Source organism: Scyliorhinus canicula, chromosome 12 (genome assembly GCF_902713615.1).
Source record: "Scyliorhinus canicula chromosome 12, sScyCan1.1, whole genome shotgun sequence".
Lineage (NCBI taxonomy): Eukaryota > Metazoa > Chordata > Chondrichthyes > Carcharhiniformes > Scyliorhinidae > Scyliorhinus > Scyliorhinus canicula.
In genome coordinates, this window is record NC_052157.1 from 31630111 (window position 1) to 31654323 (window position 24213).

General features: G+C 41.4%; 1 protein-coding gene across 11 annotated transcripts in view; it reads left to right on the top strand.

Moving 5' to 3' along the window:
* The window catches only part of ccpg1 (cell cycle progression 1), a 73035-nt gene extending 54521 nt beyond the window's left edge, over positions 1 to 18514 (top strand). For 7 of the 11 annotated variants that reach the window (XM_038813676.1, XM_038813674.1, XM_038813672.1 and 4 more), the window contains 4 exons: positions 888 to 988; positions 3972 to 4097; positions 10997 to 12444; positions 15945 to 18514. In XM_038813676.1, coding sequence (XP_038669604.1) covers positions 888 to 988; positions 3972 to 4097; positions 10997 to 12444; positions 15945 to 16155 — 1886 coding nt within the window. In that variant the 3' untranslated portion in view covers positions 16156 to 18514. Of the gene's footprint in view, positions 1 to 887; positions 989 to 3971; positions 4098 to 4924; positions 6579 to 10996; positions 12445 to 15944 lie in introns of those variants that run through there. The other 4 variants (XM_038813678.1, XM_038813679.1, XM_038813680.1 and 1 more) reach the window with 2 other exon arrangements.
* The last annotated feature ends 5699 nt before the right edge of the window (positions 18515 to 24213 follow it).

Below are 24213 nucleotides of genomic sequence, written 5' to 3' on the forward strand. Positions count from 1 at the left end.
AAATAAGGGGTTCATTTACATAAGGAAAAAATATATAAATTAAAGCTATGCTTTTTAATTTTAAAAAAATAATAAAAACTATAACATTGTGTCAGACAAAAGCAGAACAAAATCTTTATCTGAATTGCAGAAATCCTGAACCATTGACTTGTTAGTTGAGCTACAGCAGAGAGATTTTAGTTGTTGATCCTGTGCAGTTTAAGACATTGCTTATCTTTGGGAGGGAATTATTGAAGCAGTAACACTGTTGCAATATGATGCTGTACATTGCAACAAAGAGAGAGAACCAGATAAAACCAGTGGGTAATCTCAAAGATTATTTAATGCTATATGAGTTTGTAACTTTGTCTGCCAGCTCATGATTACTGGATCACTGTTTTATTTTGTACTATATCTGTGCAGTATATAAAAGTGGAGACTCAAAATCTTATTCATCTTGGGAAGCATGTCTACATGTTGGATTCAAGGAAATAATTATTTGTTAAAATGCAATGTACATCATTTACTTTATTCTGTGCACATTCATGTTTTATTTGGGGATTGTTATTTATCATTGGGATTTGAAGGGAAGATAAGAGGGTGAATGCATGCTTAAGTACTTAAAAATTGCAGTGACCTGACAGGACAAACTACATCCAATATCCCCAGATTTATATGAAGAAAACTTGGCAAAGGTTGTCTCTCAGGTCTTTTTTTGTACCAATCATGTTACATTACTGCATTTCTTTCACAAGTCAGCAATATCATAATTTGCATGTGCCACTTGTTGTGAATGATGGATCTTTCATTTTTATCAAGTAGCCAGCCATTAATGCAACGATAAAGGAAAATCCAAAAGTCTGTCTTTTTGATAGTACCATGGTGTGTTTTCTTTTGGCTGATTGCAGGAACAGTCCAAATACAGGAACAACAGAAAATGGTGAAGAGATTTCATGAAGATGAATTGAATGATGTTAAAGATGATCTTTTTCAATGTCAAAAGGATCAGGTAAGTAAATGTCATAAAGCTGTTACAGACTTGTTAATGCTGTCCTGTGTTTAATTTAACCCTTTGCTCCAGCTAAAAACAAATTTAAATCTTCATTACAATAAATCAGTAAAATATTGATGCTATGTTTTAGTCGGATTCGTATCCTATCCCGTTTTCTAGAAGCAGATTGATCGGTGCATTAGTTGTGGTTTGAGTGGAGAACACTCTGATGCAGTGCAATTTCTGATATTACTTCTTAGTATGAATACAAAATGCTTTACGTTGTTACGTGGCTTTTGCTGTTACTGAAACTTCAGAACGGTGTCAGAATGTAGTTTGAAGATGAGATCCATGAGCAGAGTCATTGACAAATTATGGCAAAGTATTGCAAGGATTTTCATTCAATTTTGCACATGGAAAAGTATGCAGAGCTGTGGGTGCTCTCCTTCCCTTGTTTCTGACACTTAAATTATTTTATTCAGCCCCCTCCCTTCGATCTAAATCGTGTAGCCAGCTCTTTTCATCCATTCGCCCACAGTTCATGCTAGTACAGGACTCCACTACTCCCATTAGTTTATCTTGACACTTTTAATCTCATCCCCCCCATTGCCCCAGTTTATATTGGCACTTTTCTCCCAGCTCTCCCTTTTTTATTCCGGCATTTCTGCACTCAGTTCAGGCTGGTACTCTTTTTTTAAAAAAGTTTTGGAGTGACATGGTGGCGCAGTGGTTCGCACTGGTGCCTTCAGTGTTGAGGACCCAGGTTCAATCCCGGCGCCGGGTCACTGTCCGTGTGGAGTTTACACATTCTCTTCGTGTGTGTGTGGGTTTCACCCTCACAAGCCAAAGATGTACAGGTTAGGTGGATTGGCCACGCTAAATTGCCCCTTAATTGGAAAAAAAAATAGGGTACTCTAAATTTTTTCTTTTAAATTCCTCTGCATTCTCACTCTCCTGGCCACAACTATTGAGGTCAGAAATTCCTGCCGAAAGCACACAGTATAGATTGAGTCAGGGAGTGGGGCAAACAATAGTTTTGCAGATTCCGTGATTTAAAAACCATGCTTATTAAATTAAATTAAATTAAATTAAATTAAATTAAATTAAATGAAGCAGTTACTGTCCAATTCCATCTGGCATCTTATCAAAACGAGGTTGATTGTCAGTAGGATTTGATTTTTTAGCAATTTCTGTCTGTATTTTTCTGTCCAGAACAAAGTGTACATTCTGCCACTCGATGTTGTACCACGTTGGTGTCACTACTTAAAATAACTTACCCAGTACTTTAACTGCCAGCTCAAGTCATGTCAATAAATTCAGTGGAGCAGCTGACTTATACTTCACATGACCAGTTGGCACAATTTCCAAAAGGCAAAGTAACATTCTAGTATGCTTGGCGATCATTCCATCAGTATTGTCAAATCTTTTTGACTTTCCCAATGTCTGACTCATCAGTCAACTAAGTCTAGTTTGTACCAGTGCAAATTAGAATAAACAATTGAGTGGACACTGAGCCAATAAAGAGGTACATCAATTTTATATGTTCCAATCCCAAAAGCACTAAAGAGCGCAAATATCTTTGAATTTCACACAAAGAGCAAGATCTGTTATTATAAAGAATGTGTGGGGTGTTCCACAAAAGCTCTAACTATTTCATAGTGAATTTTGTGATATAGTCCACTGGTTGTAATGGAGTGCAGCAATAACATGCATATTTTTAAAATTACCAATTATAATCGTTTTCCAATTAAGGGACAATTTAGCATGTCCACCTACCCTGCACATCTTTGGGTTGTGGGGGTGAGACACAGACATGGGGAGAATGTGCAAACACCACATGGCAGTGACCCTGGGTTGGGATTGAACCCTGGACCCTCGGCGCCGTGAGGTAGCAATGCTAACTACTGTGCCACCCTCAGCAATAACTAATATTAACTAATTTCATAAAATTACTGGTCAGGATTTGCAGCAGTAACAAATATAACAAGATAGTAAAGGGTAAAACGTTTTGGGAAATACTTATTGGTCATCTGGATTGTTTAAATAGTGTTTCTTATTGCAATGTTGCTCAGTGCCAAAGAGGGTCAAGAATTTTGGAATTTTATCCTTATTAACTATTAATTAAAAGACCTTTTTGAAGTAACCTCTATAAATAGATACGTGTATTATTTAATTTTTAAAAAATATATTGAAATTCCGTTCCATCAGTTATAGCATAGTTTCCACAGCTTTCCCGATGAAGAACAAGTGAGTAGCTGTGCCATAAAGACTTTGGTCTTTGGTTCAAACTCCAATCCGTCCTAAGTGACGTAATCTGATGAGGCAACAGTCGGAATCCTTCTGTCCAGTATCCCATTGTTAAGGAAAGATACAGGGTGGAGTACAGCAATTCGTTAAAGTATCTTTCGCAGCACCTTCCAAACCTAGAACTAGGGCAGCAGGCACATGGGATCACCAGGTTCCCCTCCAAGTTGCACTCCGGAAATATATTGCCATTCCTTTAGAGTCGTTGGGTCAAACCTGGGGCTTCCTTTCTAACAAAATGATGGGTGTACCTACACCACACGACTGCAGTGGTTCAAGAAAGTGGCTCACCACCACCTTCTCAAGGTGGTGATCTTGCCAGCGATGCTGACACCTCATGAACAAATGAAAAATGCCCACAATTTCCACCCGTTCACTGTTCAGCAAACTTGCAGGAAGTGCATGCTAGTGGATGCTTGATGAAGACTGAATCAGGTTGAACAGCGATACCCTCTGTGGTTAAGTAGCTTGTTGATATTTACTGTTGAAGTTCACTCGTATGCAATGACCACTGAACGGAAACAGGCGAACAGCATCCTATAACAAGCACAACAGTCAATACATTTAGGAGGGTGAATGGTTGGGGGAAGTAACAATCATACATCAGCTAAAGTACCACTGATTTCATACAAAAATATAAAAAGTGGTATGTGCAGCAGTCATGCATTTCACTGATGGCTGACATGTTATAAATTAGGCTGGAACTGAGGAACCTTTGGAAGACATAAAGGAAAAACCGGACATGTTGCTTACAATGACAGAACTTATGGATAAAATGAGAAAAGAGAACGTGCAGCTCAAAGAAAAGCAAGCTGAGCTTCAGGTAACTCAACTGCCGTTGGATATTTATGTGACTGTTCTCAATATAGTACAAGTAATCATGAGTGCAGCACGGTGGTGCAGTGGTTAGCACTGCTGCCTCACTGTGCCGAGGAACCGTGTTCGATCCCGGCCTCATGTCACTGTCCGTGTGGAGTTTGCACATTCTCCCTGTGGCTGCATGGGTCTGACCCCCCCCCCCCAAAACCCAAAAAGCCGAGCATAGGTGAATTGGCCACACTAAATTGCCCCTTAATTTGGAAGAAAAAGAATTTGGTACTCTAAATTAATAAAAAATCAAATAATCATGTAAGCGTGCTAAAATTAGACTTGTATTTAGATACCTGACATTGTTTTCTTGAAGTCTTCCAACCATCAAGCGTAGACAAATTTAGTTTTATGCTATTATTGTGCAGATACAGAAACCATGAAATAGATTGAGTGAAATTAACCAGCTCATGAATAAAACTAATGAATGAAATATCATGAGTGAATTAGTACATGTATACAGGAATCACTAATCACTGGACAGATATTCAGTTTACTTTCCCTTTGAAATGCTTGATTCTTCTGTGTTTATATTCTAACACAACCCACTACACCACCCATCAATACATTTTAAATTGCACGCTGCCCAAAATATGTATTGTATTGCAATAGATGTACAATGCGTTCTTATTACAGACCATTTCCGTGATATAAACCAAAGTCTTTTTGGTATATTGGAATTATTTTAACTTTTTAATTTGTATCTGGCACTTTTTAAATTTAAGCCTCCTTACTGTCCTCTGTTTTTGTTTTCTTTCTCTTAAAATTGGCCTGATCTTGCAGATCGTATATTTCCAGAGAAATTCGAGCCCAGGACACCACCAACAGTTCCAACTGTGGAGTCAGAAAAAAGACTTGGGAACAGAGAGAGAAAGAAATGCAACCATGAAGCCACAGGAGTGGAAGAGGAAACATGGGAGGGGGGATGACCCACAGTTTTTAGAAGGGAAAGCTCTAGCAAGAGAGGAAAATATAAAGGAGAGACATAATCAGGACAGGCTTGAATTTTGGTTTCTGAGACCATGGGAGGTCAATCTAAGAAAGAGCCAATTCCACAAGCACAGAACACAGACTTGTAATGTCCACAGGAAAATTTCCAGAAGAAAAATTACAGGATTTCCTAAAATTAAAAGAACCCTTAACCCCTGCCAAAATAAAGAGAAAAATGCTCATAGCGTTCACCAGAATTTCCATGGAACCCACACTATCCACCAAAAAAACAGAAAAGGACCGTCAACATTCATCAAGAAAAAAATGAAGCGCACCAAATATGCCATAAAATCTGGCAGTTGTCCAAAAAAGACCACAAAAAAGAGCTTACAAAGTATTCTGCCTAAAAATAGAAAAGTCCAGAAAGTCTTCCAAAGGGCCCCGCATAAGAAAAACCACAATGCGAACTGGAGAATCTGCAATAGCAGTCCAAAATCACTGAAACAACCCAACAATGTATGCCGACAAAAGAGAAAGCAGCATACGCCGAGCAGAAAAATCCCACGCCTGCCCAAAGACTCATGCAAAAAAGCCCACAGTGCGTCCCACCAAGCACACCATGTTTATCACAAAGAAACCGAGAACAGAGCTCCCAAAATCCAAACTAAGGCAGGAAGATTCTTACAACACCCACCAAAAAAGGGAAAGCGGCCCATGTCTGCCAGAAAAGCTCACATTTGCCCAAATAAGCCCAGCGAGGCACTAACAATGACTGCTAAAAAGTCAGGAAAGGGCTCACGATATTTGGCAAAACAAATAGAAAACAAATTGTCACATTCACCACGAAAAATAAATCCATCATCCATCATAAAAAACCCACACCATATACCTAAAAAATCCCAGAAAAGAGCTAATGGTAACTATCAAAGAGGCCTCCATAAGCAAGCCCACAAAATTCGCCAAACCCCCCACAAAATTCGCAATAAAAACTCAGCCAAACTAAGCAGATGATCTCTGCAAACTGCAGTTACTTGTTGTTTCTCTTGTCCATTTACTTCCTACCCTGCCCTCCACCTCCTGACCACCTGGGTGGCTTCTGGACTGTTTTTATTTGCACAATTGCTGATTCTCTCACTGCTCCTTGGTGTCTCCACAGCCTGTTCCAACCTTTGTGGCTTGTACCTTGCATGGCATATAGTTTATTTTATCTGCATATGTATAAAACATGTTCACAGATTGCTGTTTCCCTTAGAAAATTGCAGTGTAGTATTTTTCACTTGGCAGTTTTGATAAGTATCATATGCCTGAGGGCTCTGCTGGTGTGTGATTACCCAGTAATGTGTGCACTTTTAAAGTACTTTGTGCATATTCAATCTCTCATGAAGCGGTGATTAGGGAATTAGCAGGTTTACGGGAATTCTACAAGGATAGACTTTTAAAATTCTATTTGCCAGCTTCCCTCTGCAATTTGACTTTTAAATAAAATGAATGGCTACATTTACCTGCATAATTTAGTGTGTGTGTGTGTGTGTGTTATACATCCCTTTACATTTTTTCAATCCTACTTGTGTTCAACGCTGAAAACAAATTTCTCCCCTTTTTGCATACAACTGCATTTTCAATCCCTCAACTGAAGGCTTTTGGCCTTGCTATCACTGATATTTCAGCAACTTTTTAATTGCTTAACCACTACCGTACCTACACTTTGGATACTCTTTCTTCAGGAATATACTGTGTTTCACCTAATTTATTCTCCCTGATGATGTAAGAACTGGGAACAGGATTATGCAATTCAGCCCCTCGAGCCCGCTCCACCATTCAATACCATCTGGCTGATCTCCTCTTGGCCTCAACTCCACTTTCCTTCCTGGTCTCCGTAACCCTTCAACCCATTACTAATTTAAAAACTGATTATCTCCTCGAATTTACTCAAATCTCCTGGCATCCACTGCTCTCTGGGGCAGTGAATTCCACAGATTCACGACCTTTTGAGAGAAGTAATTTCTCCTCATTTATGACTCCTCGTTCTAGAAATATAACCAGAAACATAACTCATAGCGAGTTTCTCTCTTCCCACCATCAAGTTTTACCATCTATCGTCAGATCTGCTTGGCCAAATTAAATACCTTTTAATAAAGGCTGCGCCTTTATCTGTCTAAATTGCCCACTGTTCAGGATGATGCTGGAGAGAAAATAGAACCCTAGCTGCTTTTCTCTGCTACCACCCATCTACATTTTTTAAAAACCTGCTCCCTTCGCTTTCGCCTCCAACAATAAGTGTAAGAAACTCATGACTCATGGACTTTGTTACTAAATTTGAGATCATCTGTTCGGCTACTTCTGCTGTCTCCTCCCTTTTCCTCATTCACCATGTTGAATCTCCCTCCTGGCTCTGGCCCTGATCATGCATCGTTCTTTCTTTCTCCTATCATCCCTCATTGGCTTTCCTAGCGCATCCTGTGCAGGAGACCCACTTCCTACTTTCTTCACTCCATTTCCTCTAAACTGTTGACCACCCAGCTCTCCTTCCTGACGCCTACACTAATGATTGAGTCTTATTCCCCCGCATTTCAAAACAGCTGCCACCAATCTCTCCTTCAGATGACACATGCCTGACCCAATTAGTAGATAATGATCTTGGCCTCAATTGCTTTTCCTTTTGAGTCTGTTCATATCAATTACTTAGAGAATGGAGGAATTCCTTGTAACTCTCCAATGTTGCATGTGACGTGTTTTTAAAAACAATCTCTTCTCTAGCTCAGCAGTCAGAACCTAATAGCCAGTTTAGAAATGCATCAAATATGCCTCACAAAATATGGAAGATATGCCTTTTTTTTAAAATTCCTTCATGAATTATGGACATTGCTGGCAAGGCCAAATTGCTCCTGAGAAGATGATGGTAAGCCGCTGCAATCCTTGATGTGTAGGTGTGCTCACAGTATTAAAGAGGGAGTTCCTGGATTTTGACCTAGCAACAGTGAAGGAACTACAATATATTTCCAATTCAGGATACTGTGCGACTTGGAGGGGATATTCCATGGCCATGTCTTAAGTTATCTCTGACTTGGAGTACTTAGTTCTTGAATAACCCTTGTTGGTCTTCTTTGAATCCTTTTCAACAAATCAATATATTTTTGAAGGTAGGGTGCCCAAAATTCCATCTGGCCTCACCATTGATCAGTACAAGGTTGAAGTAACCTTTTTGGCTTGGAGTCAGATGTCCTAAAGATGGATCTTTTTTATATTTTATGAGCTTTATTATTACAGACTAGAAACATTTTGAATGATTACTAATTGTACCATGATTGTTCCCCTTTCCCTCTTTTTTCTAACAGATACTCCATTCCAAACACAATCTGAATTTCCATTTAGAATATATTACCTTATATTTACTTACTTTCATTAAAACCCACCTGCAGTTACTTAGTTCATCTGCTTAATTGTTCCATATCATTTTATCTGTTTACCACCCCACCCCACCCCCCACCTAAAATTAGGAGGTTCTCTTTTCAGATATTCATGAATGGTGTAAAACACCATTTACCTTAGTACAGATCCATGTGGACCTCCCCAGTTTACTACCACCTAGACAGTTGTTTTTCCATTTATCATTACCTTCTGGTTCATACTCTGCGCAAGCCGGTTTCAACCTGGCTAGCTAATTTATAATTTTCCTTGAGCCATTACCATTGAACGCCTTGCCTGCACAATTTTATCTAAACCTTCTGCAAATTATATATTGGCCTGGATTCTGCAGCAATAATGATGGCATTCACCATCATTACTCCTTTGTGATTGACTAACCTCTGGCGTCTGCACACAGCTCTATGCTGCTTCATAGGGTGTGCTGTTAAAGACTACTGCGCCCGTACCACTCGCCTTCTGCCCCCCCCTGCACCCGATGCCCTGCCACCCAGACTGCAATCAAGTAGAAATCACTGATCTGCCAACACCATGATCTTTTATGCTAGTGCCTCACTGCAAAAGCCTTGGAGAAAGTTGCACCTTATTTAATGAGGTACTATGTTTGTATTTATTGCTGAAAAACCTCTCTGGCCACGGAAAGCTAATTTTCTATCTGTGCAGTGTCAAATTTCACAAATAATGAATACATTTTAAAAATATTTTTTTTTTTTTAAAGTTCATGATATTTTAGCTTTTAATCTTGTCTGTAAGTCTCAATCATTTATTTTGCTTGGTAAAATTTATTTAAAATAAGGATAAACAGTACTTTTACTTCCTGGTTTGCTGTCTGTGAAAATTTCGATATCCTCTTTATCATTGACCAGAGAATTCAACCCATCATGAATGTGATTCATTATTCAGTTACTTCTGAAAGAATTATGACAAACACTAGTGTACACTTTTGCTTCTCAATCTACGTTATTGCTTCTTGACATCTGTGATCTCTAGGCTAAGCATAATCCTCTAAAATGTTCAATATTTTCTTTATTACAGTTAGCATGTTAACCCGTGTGTGTGTGTTTCATGTCTTACTACTTTTATGAGTACTTAGATGCCATTTGGTATCCTCCTGTCTTGGGAGATTTTTACCATATATAACCAATTAATCTTTGTTTCCTTCCTTATATATTCCTTCATGGCTATATTTGTCAGTCTTTTGGTAAATAACAATCTTTATTGTCACAAGTAGGCTTACTTTAACACTGCAATGAAGTTACTGTGAAAAGCCCCTAGCCGCCACATTCCGGCACCTGTTCAGGTAGATGGAGGGAGAGTTCAGAATGTCCAAATTACCTAACAGCCCGTCTTTCGGGACTTGTGGGAGGAAACCGGAGCACCCGGAGGAAACCCATGCACACACGGGGCGAACGTGCAGACTCCGCACAGACAGTGACCCAAGCTGGGAATCAAGCCTGTTTACTGTACTGTAGAATGTCATTTGGCTTCTCGCCTGCACTTTGCTGGTGCCTGCTCGCCTTTTGGAATCTTGAAGCCATACTGAATCTGGAATTAGCCTGCAGTCTTTGTTTTTGAAGACTAGATTCTTCACAATCGTTATTTCCGGAACCTTCATAATCTCTATTCAACATTCATCTTTAACAGACCTGCCTTATCACCTGGTCAGACATGCTTCTATTTTCTCTCACCTCTACAAAATATAAAAATGAACAAGCTAGGATTTTCTTTTTAACTATTTCCCAAACAAATTTTAACTATAGCACCACTGTGATAATGTCGGGAGGCAAGATCGGTTGTTGAAAATCAGAAGGACAAAGTCCCTTTTCAGAAGAACTGGCAAATCGATGCGATTTATAACAAAAAAATTGATTGATTTGTAAGATTCTTCAGCTATACCACATGCCACTGCCTGAATGGACGGTCACTTATGCCATTCACTGTGAAATTCATCAAATCAGATTGATCTGGTGACCCGTTTCTCCAAAATATCTCCAAATCCCTCAGGAGAGTAATTTATTAGTGTCTGGTTGACTGCCATGTACTCTTGTGTCACCACCATTGACCAGGGTTGCTACTGAAAGCGCTTAATGAGTAAGATTGGAATTTCCAGGTAAACTCAAAAGTTGCATCTCCAACTTGAAGCTATTGCAGCTGAGGTTTTGTGAAGAAACAGCCACTCACTATAAGATGTAAGAGGTGTTTTCTCATCTGCTTCAAGGGTTCACAATACCATGGTTTTTATCAAATGTTTTGCATAAAACAACTGCTTGCTCAGAGTTTATATTGTTAAATGAAAATGTTTTAAAGTGTAGCATATTGTACTCGAGCAGCAAGTGCCTTATGCTGGCATTACTGTGCTGCCACTCTGTACAGTGAAAGTCGAAATCAAAACATGGGGTTAGAGTTACCCTACAATATTACTAGTTATTAAACTGCAAGTGTTTTGTAATATGCTACATTACCTTTACATATGTACATTCAACAATTTTCTTCTTTGTTTAGTCCCAAGGAGAAAACTTGGAAACACGTTTAAAACAGACTGTGGATGAGAAGCTTTCTGTTGAGTCACAGCACCAAACCCTTGCTAAAGAAAACCAGCGGATGAAAGAATCATTGGAACACGAAGAGAAAGCACTATCCTTGCTGCAGAATGAGCTTCGGAAGCTGAGGGAACAAATTAGGACATTAGAAGGAAAGGGGATGGATGCCGAGACAATCATCACTGAAAACCAGAAGCTAAAGGATCATCTGGAGGATGAAAAGCAACAGATACAGAGCTTTCTTCAACAGAAAGGGAACCTTGTGACTGAGGCTCAGCTCCTAAGAAAGGAACTGGACAAAGAAAGGGAAGTTACTGATGCTCTGCGGAAGGAGCTGGATTCTTTGAGTTATCTTCAGTCCTCGGCTAATACAGCACGAGAAGGTAAAGATACCGAAAGTTTGCAATCTAGACTTGAAGAACTGGAGAAGAAATTGGACTTTGAGCAGCAACGCTCTGACTTGTGGGAAAGACTTTATGTTGAAGCTAAGGAAGTAAAGGATGATCCTGAATTTGAGAAAACTTCAAAGAAGCAGGATAGGAAACAAAATCGGAGATTTTATGCGAATAGGGGGAAAAAGCACCAACCCAAAGAAGGTTTTATAAGGTCATTTAAGAATGGTTTTGATGCTGTGAAAAACTCTACTAAGGAGTTTGTGCGTCATCACAAAGAAAAAATTAAATTGGCTAAAGAAGCTGTAAAAGCAAACCTTAAGAAATTCTCTGATTCTGTTAAATCCACATTCCGACACTTTCAAAATTCAGCAAAAAATTTATTTCATAAGAATAAGAGACGCGAAGAGGCACAAGATGCAAAGAGCAGACGACAAGGGTTCCAGCAACGCCATGACGAAGACTCTTGTAGAACAAACCAGCGGGATGTACATGGAGACAAAGCTTCCTGTCAGTATAAAGCCAGAGAAACGGCTCATGAGCAGTTCCTGTATAGTGATACAAGGAAACCACACAGAGTGTATACCAAGGAGCCTCCCAATTTTGAAAGGAGCACAAGCGAACATGATCACTTTGGAAGAGATTCCTACCACAGGAGCCCCAAGGGTTGTTCTGGTGTCTTTGAATGTGCCCATCAAGAATCACTGAGTCTCTTTAATAAAGCTCTTGATCCCATCAAGGTTGAAGAATTCCATAAACTTCTCCATAATTACCTTCAACAGGAGGTAGTTGAGTTCCAACGCTGGAGTGAATTGGAGAAATTTATAAACCGGTTCTTCCATAATGGCCTTTTTATACATGATCAGATGTTATTCTCTGATTTTGTCAATGATGTTGAAGATTACCTTGAAAATATTGCAGAGCACCAAGAAGACAAAATTGATACTTTTGATGATCTAGACGAATACATCTATAGACACTTTTTTGGTGAAGATTATTTCAATCGATTTGGCCCAAGGTAAGGTTATCAAACATTAACGAAGGTTGCCATTTTTTTTCTGTGAAGGATTTTATCATTATTTTTCTGGCATGACTGAAAATGTACAATTGTGTTTGCATGATGTGAAGAATTCTCCCCACACAAATGAGAGGCAACATAAAAATTTATGTTTTTTTTGTCCGATTGTCAACATTGTTCTAGGATCTCTTTGTATTTCCATTCAAGAATTTACACAATTCTAGCCAGCGGGAATATGGGAAAACTTGATGTTGGTTTAAATCTAGTAGTTAACTGTAGAGTACCACTAGTTAAACCTCTATGATGTACTTGGAAATAAATTTACTAAACATTGTTCTTCATTTAGGAATTCTGTTAATCAACATGGCAGGTTTCACCAGACGAGATAGATTTTTCCAATGTAGATCAGGATGATGTGGGTTAGAGAGAACCTTTCTGTTGTAAGGCTTTCGAGGTTTGAATTATAAAAGGGAGCTTTAGCATTTGTACAGCATAATCCTGAGTTGCATTGGGATTTAATTGACATTGAACACGGCAGACTTCTCTGGTTTGAAAATGCCAGGGAAGCCCATTGACTAGAGGTTTTGTGAGCAAATGTACTTAAATAGATTTCAAAACCAAACTGATGGAGTCACCAGTGTTACAAAACATGCTGATGTTATCCGTGAGGCTATCTTAACTTGGAACACCGGTTTGTGGAATGTATAGTTTGATTTTTGTGAGGAGACTAGTGAAAATCCAGTGAGAATAAGTAGCCCAGTCATTTTGTAACAATTATTAAAGACGATAAAAGTAAAGATTAGACATATACCCACAAACAGGGCTACTCTACTCTACGAAAATTAAGATATACGTATTACTAAATGCACAGTTTTTGTCAAAAGTACCTCTTGTTACAAAATATAACTGCGATCTCTATATCAAGACTTCCCTGTTTCCCCAACAACATCAAAATTAACTAAATTGATAAAATCAGCCTCTAGGTACCACGTAATACAGGGATGATACTGACGCCTGGGAAACATCTTGTCTGCGTTCAGTGAAGATATTTAAACTACAAAGATTTTCTGCATTGCCTTGACTCGAAGACTTTGAGCCTGATGGATGTAAAACTTGGCCGTCAGGCTTGGTGGCTAGAAACTGGCTTGGCTACTTCTGAGCCTGCTAGCAATTTTACCTTTGTTCCACTTCAATTCTGCCTTCTATGTATTTGGCTGTCTGCTCCTATCAAATTCTGTGACTCTAGACATTATTGATCTGCCCAGTCATCTAGAAAGACTTTCTACTCGTAAGCTATTCACATCAGATTCTTATCCAAAATGCCTTTTAATCTTGTTACCCGGGGAACTAAAGTAACTGATGCAAAGAGGAATGGTAGACAAGAAAAGAACTAACAAGTTACTGTCCTGACACTTGTCCGGTCAGTGAAGCGCTAGTGAATGAAGGAATTTATTGGTTTGGGACAGCTGCTGAACACTGTGCTAAGATTGAGACCAAAATTGCCCAGCAACTGCTTATTAGCATTGAGTGCTGATGGTGAGATCAGAGCGTGTAATCGAAGCTTCAGATCGTTCATGCTGTTGACATTGTTTTATTTATTTATTTTAAAATTTAGGGTACCCAATTTTTTTTCCTCAATTAAGGGGCAATTTAGTGTGGCCAATCCACCTACTCTGCACATCTTTGCGTTGTGGAGGTGAAACCCATGCAAGCATGGGGAGAATGTGCAAGCTCCACATGGACAGTGACCCAGGGCCGGGATCGAACCTGGGCCCTCAATGCCGTAAGGCAGCAGTGCTAACCATTGCTGCCACTGTGCTGCCTGTTGTTGACATTGTTGAAATGGCACTAAAATGTAGACTCTGGTTAGAGCCAAACCACCTCTCAGCCCTCAATGTGGTGCCGTGCTGTCCACTCTACTTTTGCTGACAACAGTATACCATACCTTGAATGCTGACTGATCTATCATTTATAAACTATTTTGGATTTTCCATTGATAACTGGTCCTTAAAACTCTTAATTCACCAAATCTTCTTTGCCAACCTATGACCACCACAATAGAATTATCTGTATGGATGATTGATTCCTCAGTAGACTGACTGACTCAGCGGCGTCCTATATAGTGACAAGTAATTCAATAAACTACCTAATCATCATATAGAGCGGACTTGCCTTGTTTTAATTCACTGCATTTATACACAATATCTGCTACATAATGAAATATTTTCACTTTTATCAATCATTAAGCAACTACTTTCTCTCAGACTTTATGGTTTAGGTGCAGAGTCAGCTCCCTCCCAATAATTTCAAAAAAATCCAACTGCAATATCTTCCACGTGAGATGCAAAACATCCTTGTGCCATCTATGAGTGCAATGGTCATTTTGAAGTTATTAGATTTGTGCTACAGAATGCCATATTCAGTAAATAGGTGGATCCTGTCAATATTTATTTTATTTGGATCTCCCCTGCATTGAGAGAAAATTTAAATAACCCATCCACTCAATTGAAACCCAGGTTTCATCCATGGAGAATGGAGCAGAATGTATATATATTTCCGGGTGATAGGGTGTTAGAATATCCTTCCAAACACTGTCAGGTTGCATAATGTTTACTTTGTATGCAAATGCAAAAACGTCAAAACGATCTTTCCAATAAGTTCAGTTGCTTTTTAAAAAACAAGATTGTACTGCTACTTAGAAATGAGTAAAAGAACCATGCCCATATGTTCTGGGCATGCCCGGCACTGGAGGAGTTCTGGAAGGGGGTGGCGAGGACGGTGTCGAGGGTGGTGGGATCCAGGGTCAAGCCAGGATGGGGACTCGCGATTTTTGGGGTTGGGGTGGAGCCGGGAGTGCAGGAGGCGAAAGAGGCCGGTGTGCTGGCCTTTGCGTCCCTAGTAGCCCAGCGAAGGATCTTGCTACAATGGAAGGATGCGAGGCCCCCAAGCGTGGAGACCTGGATCAATGACATGGCGGGTTTCATTAAGCTCGAGAAGGTCAAATTCGCCCTGAGAGTGTCGGTACAAGGGTTCTTTAAACGGTGGCAACCTTTCCTCGACTTTCTGGCTCAACGATAGGGTACAGGGACAGTAGCAGCAGCAACCCGGGGGGGAGGGGGGAAGGGGGAGGGAAAAAGGGGGGGGCGGACGATGACTATGTCTATGTTTGTTTATTTAATTTTAATTTATTTTTAAGTTCTTTTGTTGTTCATTGGGGTTGGGGGGTGGGGGGATGGGATACATATGGTCTGGGGGTGTTACAGTTATTATGGGTTATTTTGTTGCATTTCATTGTTTGTCGTTATGTTTTATATTTTCTGTAAAAAATTCCAATAAAAATTATATTTAAAAAAAAAAAAATGAGTAAAAGCACTTCAAATATATGTTGCCGAAATGCTAATACAGAATTAAGCATGCAGCCATTGGTAATGATGACAGTAAAATTAGATTTTTTTTTAAACTGAAAAAAGCAATAATGAACTCTCCTTTTGATCTTTCAGTCGGATTTATGATGCTGGTAAATACAAACCGTGTGGAAAGCATTCATCTAAAAATGCAGATGGTTCCAGATACCAGAGACATGAAAGGAAACCTCAGCATGCTTCCCACCATAGGGAACGTAAATGGAACAAGCCAGGCCGTACCAATGGAAGACACATGGCAAATGTTGAAATTGAGTTGGGCCCAATGCCTTTTGATCCAAAATATTAATGAGTTTTAGCTGTATAAGTGTGTGTTTGAAAGTGTTCAGATCTATCTGACTGCTGTTTGTGATACATGCCTAAGAATGATGACTTTTTTTTTTCCAAACAATTTGCATCTCATTTGACTTTGAATAATAAGGCAGTAGAGGTAGTTATTCTAATAACTTTCCATCTGTATTTGCAAAGTACTGGTCAAAAACTTTCTAAGCAGTTGTATTGTGCAAGTATGTTATGCTGAACATAGTTTGGCATTGCGGAATCTTTAATGAATTTACTACGTCTTTGCGTGTACTGGTGTATGTGCATGAGATTGAAAGTCTCATTTCTTCCTTAGCAAGTTTGTAATTTGCTATCATGTGAGCGTAAATTCCATAAGGTGTAAATTATTAATATTGGTGTGCAGAATTTCTTTTATTTTGAAGATTGTAATTTTATTCTGTGGTGAAAATTAGCCCTGGTTATTCTTGCCTCTTCCCACCCCCCACCACCACCCCCCATGAATGATTTTGCACAGATTCTATTGAGGTTTCTGGGGGGTGAGGAGATGGGTCACGCTTTTGATCTGAATTCCGTTACTTTGCTACAGCTACATATAATTTTTCCATTTGACAAAGTGAACAATTGTAGGCAAGTTACAATATTAAAATCAATTAATAGTAAGGTGATCGCGTAACTCAGTGTTCGCTTAAGAAACAGCCATGTGTTGTGAGTTTATATGTGCTTCAGAAACTATCAACCAGGAAGGGTCGTAAAATATTTTGCGTGTATACAAATCTCTCTTACTGGATAGCTGCAGGGCCAGGTATGATTACTGTGTAAAAAAATATATAAATAAATTCTGTTGTTTTGAAATAACACTTTCACTGATTTTTACCTACTTGGTTTTGAAACATTTTTACAAATGCCATTTGAGTTTCTTGATCAACCCATTAATCATAACTTCGAATAAACCCATCTCCAATAAGGGAAATTTTTTGTATTGCGCCAAAATATTTTTAAGGAACTATTCTCGGGCAGCATCTTGTTTTCATCACTATGGTTAGCAGATATTGTACAAGTGGTAATAACAAAAAAACAGTCCTACTATTCTTAATTTATTAATATGTGTACTAGTGTGTGATTGAATATATTCTGTCTTATCTGACTGCTGTTTGTGATACATGCTTCATATGTCCCAGTTCTTGAGGCTTCATGCTGAAACTTCGGAAAGGAGCAATGCAACAAACCATTTCTAATTCAGAACTTTATTCTTTGCAGAAAGTTGAGAGTTAATTCTGGGAGAGTTGAAACTTGTGAACAGCGGGTATTATTTCTGCTGCTACAGTAAATACTTGTGGCCTCCAGAATACATAAGTACATTTTAAAATAATGTTTTGTAATTGCATTTTAGACTTGCAATACACCTTTACAATATTTATTTTAATTAGCCTGCTCCTGTACCAATATAATTAGGTGCCATAAATATTCATATAATTATACTCCATCACCTCTGATCTTGATGAGTATCTATCTATGGAATTTCAGGTATCACACACCAAACATGGAGCATTGCCCACCATATTGGGCAATGAGTCTGTACTTCTCACAATTTTCCAGGGTAGAAAACTGTTGGATGCCTGTCCTTACTTTCCAGTGTAGTTCCTCTGTAATGATTCCCCTATATTTCATAGATGTGAATCACCAAAAAAGTCCTACATTTTAAAACAATTGCTCACTGGTAGAATTTATGTATGCTTCTTCAACTTTTTTGATTAGTTATATCCATTTACCTCTCTCTCTCTTTAAGGGTGAGATTAAGCCATTCTTGTTTTCTGTGTTAACTATTTGGATTCTTGGACCAATACATTTTGCTTTGTGCAAACGTATATTTTAATATAACCAAATCATTTAGCATTACTGCACTTCAATCTGTATTTGGTATAACATTCAGCTTATATCTTTGGTATTAATTGCAGACTGAGTATCTTTTAATTATCTGATTTCTGATTCTTTCCTTCAAATTTCTTGTCACATGTCTTTTTCCGTTTTCACTGTATTGCTGGAGACTGCCAATTCTCACTTATTTACATAGTATGGAGGCAAGTGTTTGCTTTCTGCTTATTTCTTCTGTAAACCGTTCCTGGATTTCTTAAATCACATCTCCGCCTCTGGATTCTTCCCAAGATTTTCGGGAAGGCTGATTTTGGCACCAAGTATTTGAAAATCTGAAAACAGGAAAGAAAACCCTCCTGACAAATTAGGCGTTGCTGTAATGATAAAGTTTCAGGATGGCAATGCCACAATGCACAAAAGGGACATTAACTAAATGTCTATAAATTGACAGTTCACAAAGTTGTCGCTTGTTCAATAAATTAGTCCAACACTTATTGCTTCCAAGTGTTATTTCTAAAAGCTGAAAGGACAGGGGACTGAATTTTCATCTGGCTCATGAGAAGCATTTTGGTTTGGGGAACGCCAAACTTACAATTTTCCTCTGTGTCCTGAACATGTGCTGTATTTGCAGTTGGGAATGCCTCGTGTCAATCGTACATCTGCCTTCACTGACATCTGGTTCCCCCATAAAGAGGGGGATGAAAAGCACATTTTCTAAATTCCACTATTTTCATCAGCACCTGAGGGTTTAGTGAACCAAATAAATGTAACTGTCCTTGTCATGTCATATAGAATTGCAGCAGACTGGAAAGAGGTTGTGGGTAAAGTGCAGCATCTTGCCTTGGTGCTTTTTTTGTTGCAACCTTTGAACCACGAACAACTGCCGATGCATTGGTTTGGGGTAGGGGGGGTGGAGGAAGCTTTTCAATCTATTATGCGAAGATCTCCAGGCACAGGGAGACTAGAGGCTTGGACTCCAAGTGGGCTTTAAGGTGACGCGGCCTTCAATTTCTTTGCATTCGGCTCTTCCTAAAGTCAGCACCAGGGACCCAGGTTCAATTCTGGCCCTGGGTGACTGGGACTTTACACCTTCTCGCCATGTCTGCATGGGTTTTCTCCAGGTGCTCCGGGGTTTCCTCCCACAGTCCAAAGGTGTGCAGGTTAGGTGGGTTGGCCATGCTAAATTGTCTCAGTGTTCAAAGGTTAGCTGGGTTATGGAGATAGGGCAGGGGAGTGAGCCTAGGTAGAGTGCTCTTTCAGAGGGTCGGTGTAGACTCAATGGGCCGAATACCACCACCTGCACTGTAGGGTTTCTATGATTCTCCGCATCTAACCTATGTGGCATCTTGCCATCCGGATCAGGCAGATACATCCAGGATAACCAATGCCTTTTCTCCAGGGTGGTGCACTTCATTATCACTCACTCCCTAATGTGCAACTCCTCTTCAACCACAAAATATGTTCTTACCTGCTACCCTTGCAGTTGTCATGATTAATTTAGACCGACCCCCAGCATAGCTAGCTACTCTGGGATAAATGCTAGTCTATAAAAATGTGGCTTCTCACTCCTGCAACATTCCCAGTCCCAACTGCAGGGAAGGTACAGTGAGAACCATCTTCACATATGAACATTCACCGAACAGGACATTAGCCTTTTGAAGGTGAGGGTTAGGTGCCTGGACCATTCATGGGGGCTGGCTACAGTATGCACCTCACAAAGTCGAGAATGATTGTGGTCTGCTACATACTCCTCAACGTGGCAGAGAGCTGAAGAGGCATTATGTGCTCATGAGGGTGAAGTCAAAGGCCAGCAGTGTGGCCACCAAGAAATGTCCATTTATACAGAGTTCTCCATGCGGAATCTCGTCATCCCCAGAGACCTTGTACAACTGTGCTTCACGTGATGGGACCTTGCAATATGATTGAATGCTGGCCAGGAGGACAGAGTAAGTGCTTGACTACACAAGGGAAAACCTCTGGCAGGACACTGTGATCCAGCTTAATAGCTGAACCATATGGATGCAAATCTCGGGTTAGCTGAGACATAGCCAAAAATCTGTATATGTATATATATATATATATATATATATTGTATATATTTCCCACTGATGTAAACTTATTTGTTCTATTTATACAACTTAATTCCTTACTTAATACAACTAAACTTGTTGAAACACCACCGGAATGACTAGGGGCTTTTCACAGTAACTTCATTTGAAGCCTATTTGTGACAAGCGATTTTCATTTAATTTTGGTGACTCCATTTGTGACCTAACATGGTGTGCTCTGCTTTCAGATACTCCCGCATAGTGCTCCTGTTGCTGTGGAGGCAGGCTGCTCATGCCCCTGACTATATGGCTGAGTGTGTCCTGGTAGTTGATGTCATTGTTCAGTCTGCACTATGTGCATCACTGCAGTGACAGGTGCCCTCTCTAGGAGCCAGCTAACAGTTAGAGGATCTGGATGAGGGACCAAGGAAACGGAGGATGGTGTGATACCTTCCGAAAAGCATGGAGGCCTCATCGTCTTCCTCTGAATGATGATCTGTTACTGACTCATTGGACTGGTGTCCCGATGGCTGGATGGGCTGTGGTTCTGGGGTTTAGCTGATATCCTTTCTAGTCATTGAACTGCCACCCGCGAGATAGAACATTACAGCGCAGTACAGGCTCTTCGGCCCTCGATGTTGCGCTGACCTGTGAAACCACTCTAAAGCCCATCTACACTATTCCCTTATTGTCCATATGTCTATCCAATGACCATTTGAATGACAGTGTTGGCGAGTCCACTACTGTTTCAGGCAGGGCATTCCACGCCCTTACTACTCTCTGAGTAAAGAACCTACCTCTGACATCTGTCCTATATCTATCTACCCTCAATTTAAAGCTATGTCCCCACGTGCTAGACATCACCATCTGAGGAAAAAGGCGCTCACTGTCCACCCTATCTAATCCTCTGATCATCTTGTATGCCTCAATTAAGTCACCTCTTAACCCCTCTAACGAAAACAGCCTCAAGTCCCTCAGCCTTCCCTCATAAGATCTTCCTCCCATGCCAGGCAACATTCTGGTAAATCTCCTCTGCACCCTTTCCAATGCTTCCACATCCTACCTATAATGCGGCGACCAAAATTGCACGCAATATTCCAAATGCGGCCACACCAGAGTTTTGTACAGCTGCAACGTGACCTCGGCTCCGAAACTCAATCCCTCTACCAATAAAAGCTAACACACCGCACACCTTAACAACCCTCTCAACCTGGGTGGCAACTTTCAGGGATCTATGTGCATGGACACCGAGATCTCTCTGCTCATCCACACTACCAAGAATCTTCCCATTAGCCCAGTACTCTGTCTTCCTGTTATTCCTTCCAAAATGAATCACCTCACACTTTTCTGCATTAAACTCCATTTGCCACCTCTCAGCCCAGCGCTGCAGCTTATCTATGTCCCTCTATAACTTGTAACGTCCTTCCACACTGTCCACAACTCCACCGACTTTAGTGTCATCTGCAAATTTACTCACCCATGCTTCTACACCCTCCTCCAGGTCATTTATAAAAATGACACACAGCAGTGGCCCCAAAACAGATCCTTGTGGTACACCACTAGTAACTGGACTCCAGTCTGAACATTTCCCATCAACCACCACCCTTTGTCTTCTTCCAGCTAGCCAATTTCTGATCCAAACTGCTAAATCACCCTGAATCCCATGCCTCTGTATTTTCTGCAATAGCCTACCGTGGGGAACCTTATCAAACGCTTTACTGAAATCCATATACACCACGTCAACTGCTTTTCCCTCATCCACCTGTTTGGTCACCTTCTCAAAGAACTCAATAAGGTTTGTGAGGCACGACCTACCCTTCACAAAACTGTGTTGACTATCCCTAGTCAAATTATTCCTTTCCAGATGATTATACATCCTATCTCTTATAAACTTTTCCAAGACTTTGATCACAACAGAAGTAAGTTTACTGGTCTATAGTTACCAGGGTTGTCTCTACTCCCCTTCTTGAACAAGGGGACAACAGGAGCTAGCCCTGTTCAGTAACCATGGGCGGGATTCTCTGACCCCCGCCGGGTCAGAGAATCGCCTGGGGCCAGCGTCAAACCCGCCCCCTCCGGCCCCCCCCCCCAGAATCGGCGGGGGCGGGATTCGCACTGCACTGGTCAGTGGGCCCCACGTGCCGAAGTCCCGCCGCTGACAGACCTCTCCCGCCGGCGTGGATTAAATCACCTATCTGACCGGCGGAGTTGGCGGCACGGCCGGGCCAGGGTGCTTGGGCGGCGGGGGGGGGGGGGGGGGGGGGGGGTGCGCGGGGCGATCTGACCCCAGGGGCCTGGCCCACGATCAGGGCCCACCGATCGGTGGGTAGGCCTGTGCCATGGGGGCACTCTTTTTCAGGGGAGACCCCCTCCCCTGTGCATGCGGCGGTATGACGTCAGCAGCCGCTGACGCTCCGGCGCATGCGCGGACTTAGGCCAGCCGGCAAAGTCCTTTCAGCCCTGGCTGGCGTGGCGCCAAAGTCCGTTCACGCCAGCCGGCGGAGTGGGAATCACTCCGGTGCGGGCCTAGCCCCTCAATGTGAGGGCTTGGCCCCTAAAGGTGCGGAGATGTCCGCACCTTTGGGGCGGCCCGACGCCGGAGTGGTTCACGCTACTCCAACACGCCGGGACCCCTGCCCCGCCGGGTAGGGGAGAATCCCGGCCCATATCTCCTTTCCCCCAATACTGCATTGGAGTAATTGCCATTGTGCAGGAGATCTTGTAGCCCTTACGAGCTCTTGTACCTCCTGTGCGCATGTTAACGCATTTGAATTCACCTCAATGTTGGCGGATGCTCTCGTGGATGCTCATCATGCACTACCCAACCTGGGATATTGTCATAAGATACACCTCTCCATTCAGAATGCATGATCTTGCAATACCTTCGGAAACTCAACTAGAGTACTTATCAGCTCCTGCAACCCCAAATACTCAGTCCCAAAGAGAAACTCTGGAGGTTCTACTTTGCTTGGCTGTGGAGCAACCCTGCTACTACCTTCAACACCTAGGTGAGCTGTGCACAGATGCCCTAACATGTGGCTCCTCCTCCAGCGCACTAGTGCTGTGCTCTTCGGTTAAGTGCTCTCCAAACTATCTCTGCGCAAAATCTGATCGGAGAGTATTTTCAACTGGCGACTGCTGCCCTGCAAGGTATTTTTGGTGCATCCTCAGCCAACTGGTAGTCTCTTATCCAAGATGTGGCACATGTTCAGGTGTGGGACCCCAGCTGATGGGCCTGAGAGAAATATAATCGTGGGCTGAGGTCCTGCACATCATCCCTCCACTACATGCTTCTATTGACCTACTTCCCCGGCCACGTATGAAATGCCATTGCTACCAGTCGACACTCTCAGGCTGTATCGCTTCCTAACCTGGTATGAAGCATCACCCGTGATGTCCCAGCTACCATCCTGAGGTACCATCCATACCTCTTCACTTCTCCCACTCCTCCCCCACCAATGGTACTAAATGAACCTACCTACATGCTTGTATGACTTCCACAACCATGTCCATTTGGGAGGGAAAGCGCTGTCCCCAACATGTTCCATCACTGGCATTCTTAAAATGACCATTTCCTGCCTCTACAGATTTGATGCCCTTCAGGTTTGGGGCCCAATGCAGGCTCATCATCTCCCCTCCTTTTGAAAGACAACAATGGAAACTGAGGTGCAACTCAATAGGCACAGTACTTGAAGATGCCTCAGACATCTCATCTGTCTCTCCAACAATTTTGTCCACTCATGTGAATATAAGTTGTTTTCCCTTGTTCATGGATATTTGCAGCTGCACGGCGGAGCGTCATGTGCACTGTATACACACAGGGGCAACCATGCTGCATGCAACAAGGCCAGGCTACATGCATTGGAGGAGAATCTCACCTCATTGTAAATCATAACGTCACTGTCTCAAGGCACTGACCACTTTGTTGATCTTGACATAGACTGTCATGGTGGTACTGGGAGGGCGCCTGGGTATTTGGGGGAACAGGTCATGCTCTGGGAACAGTGGAGGAGTTCCTGCCTAGGACCTTTAAGTGCTCTGAAGATCGGCTTTCCTGGAATAAGGTAAAGAGGAGGCACATGAGTCAGCATGTGTAGGTGTGATGCCTTTCCTTGTTGTGGATAGTGAAACTGTGGAGCGTGTGG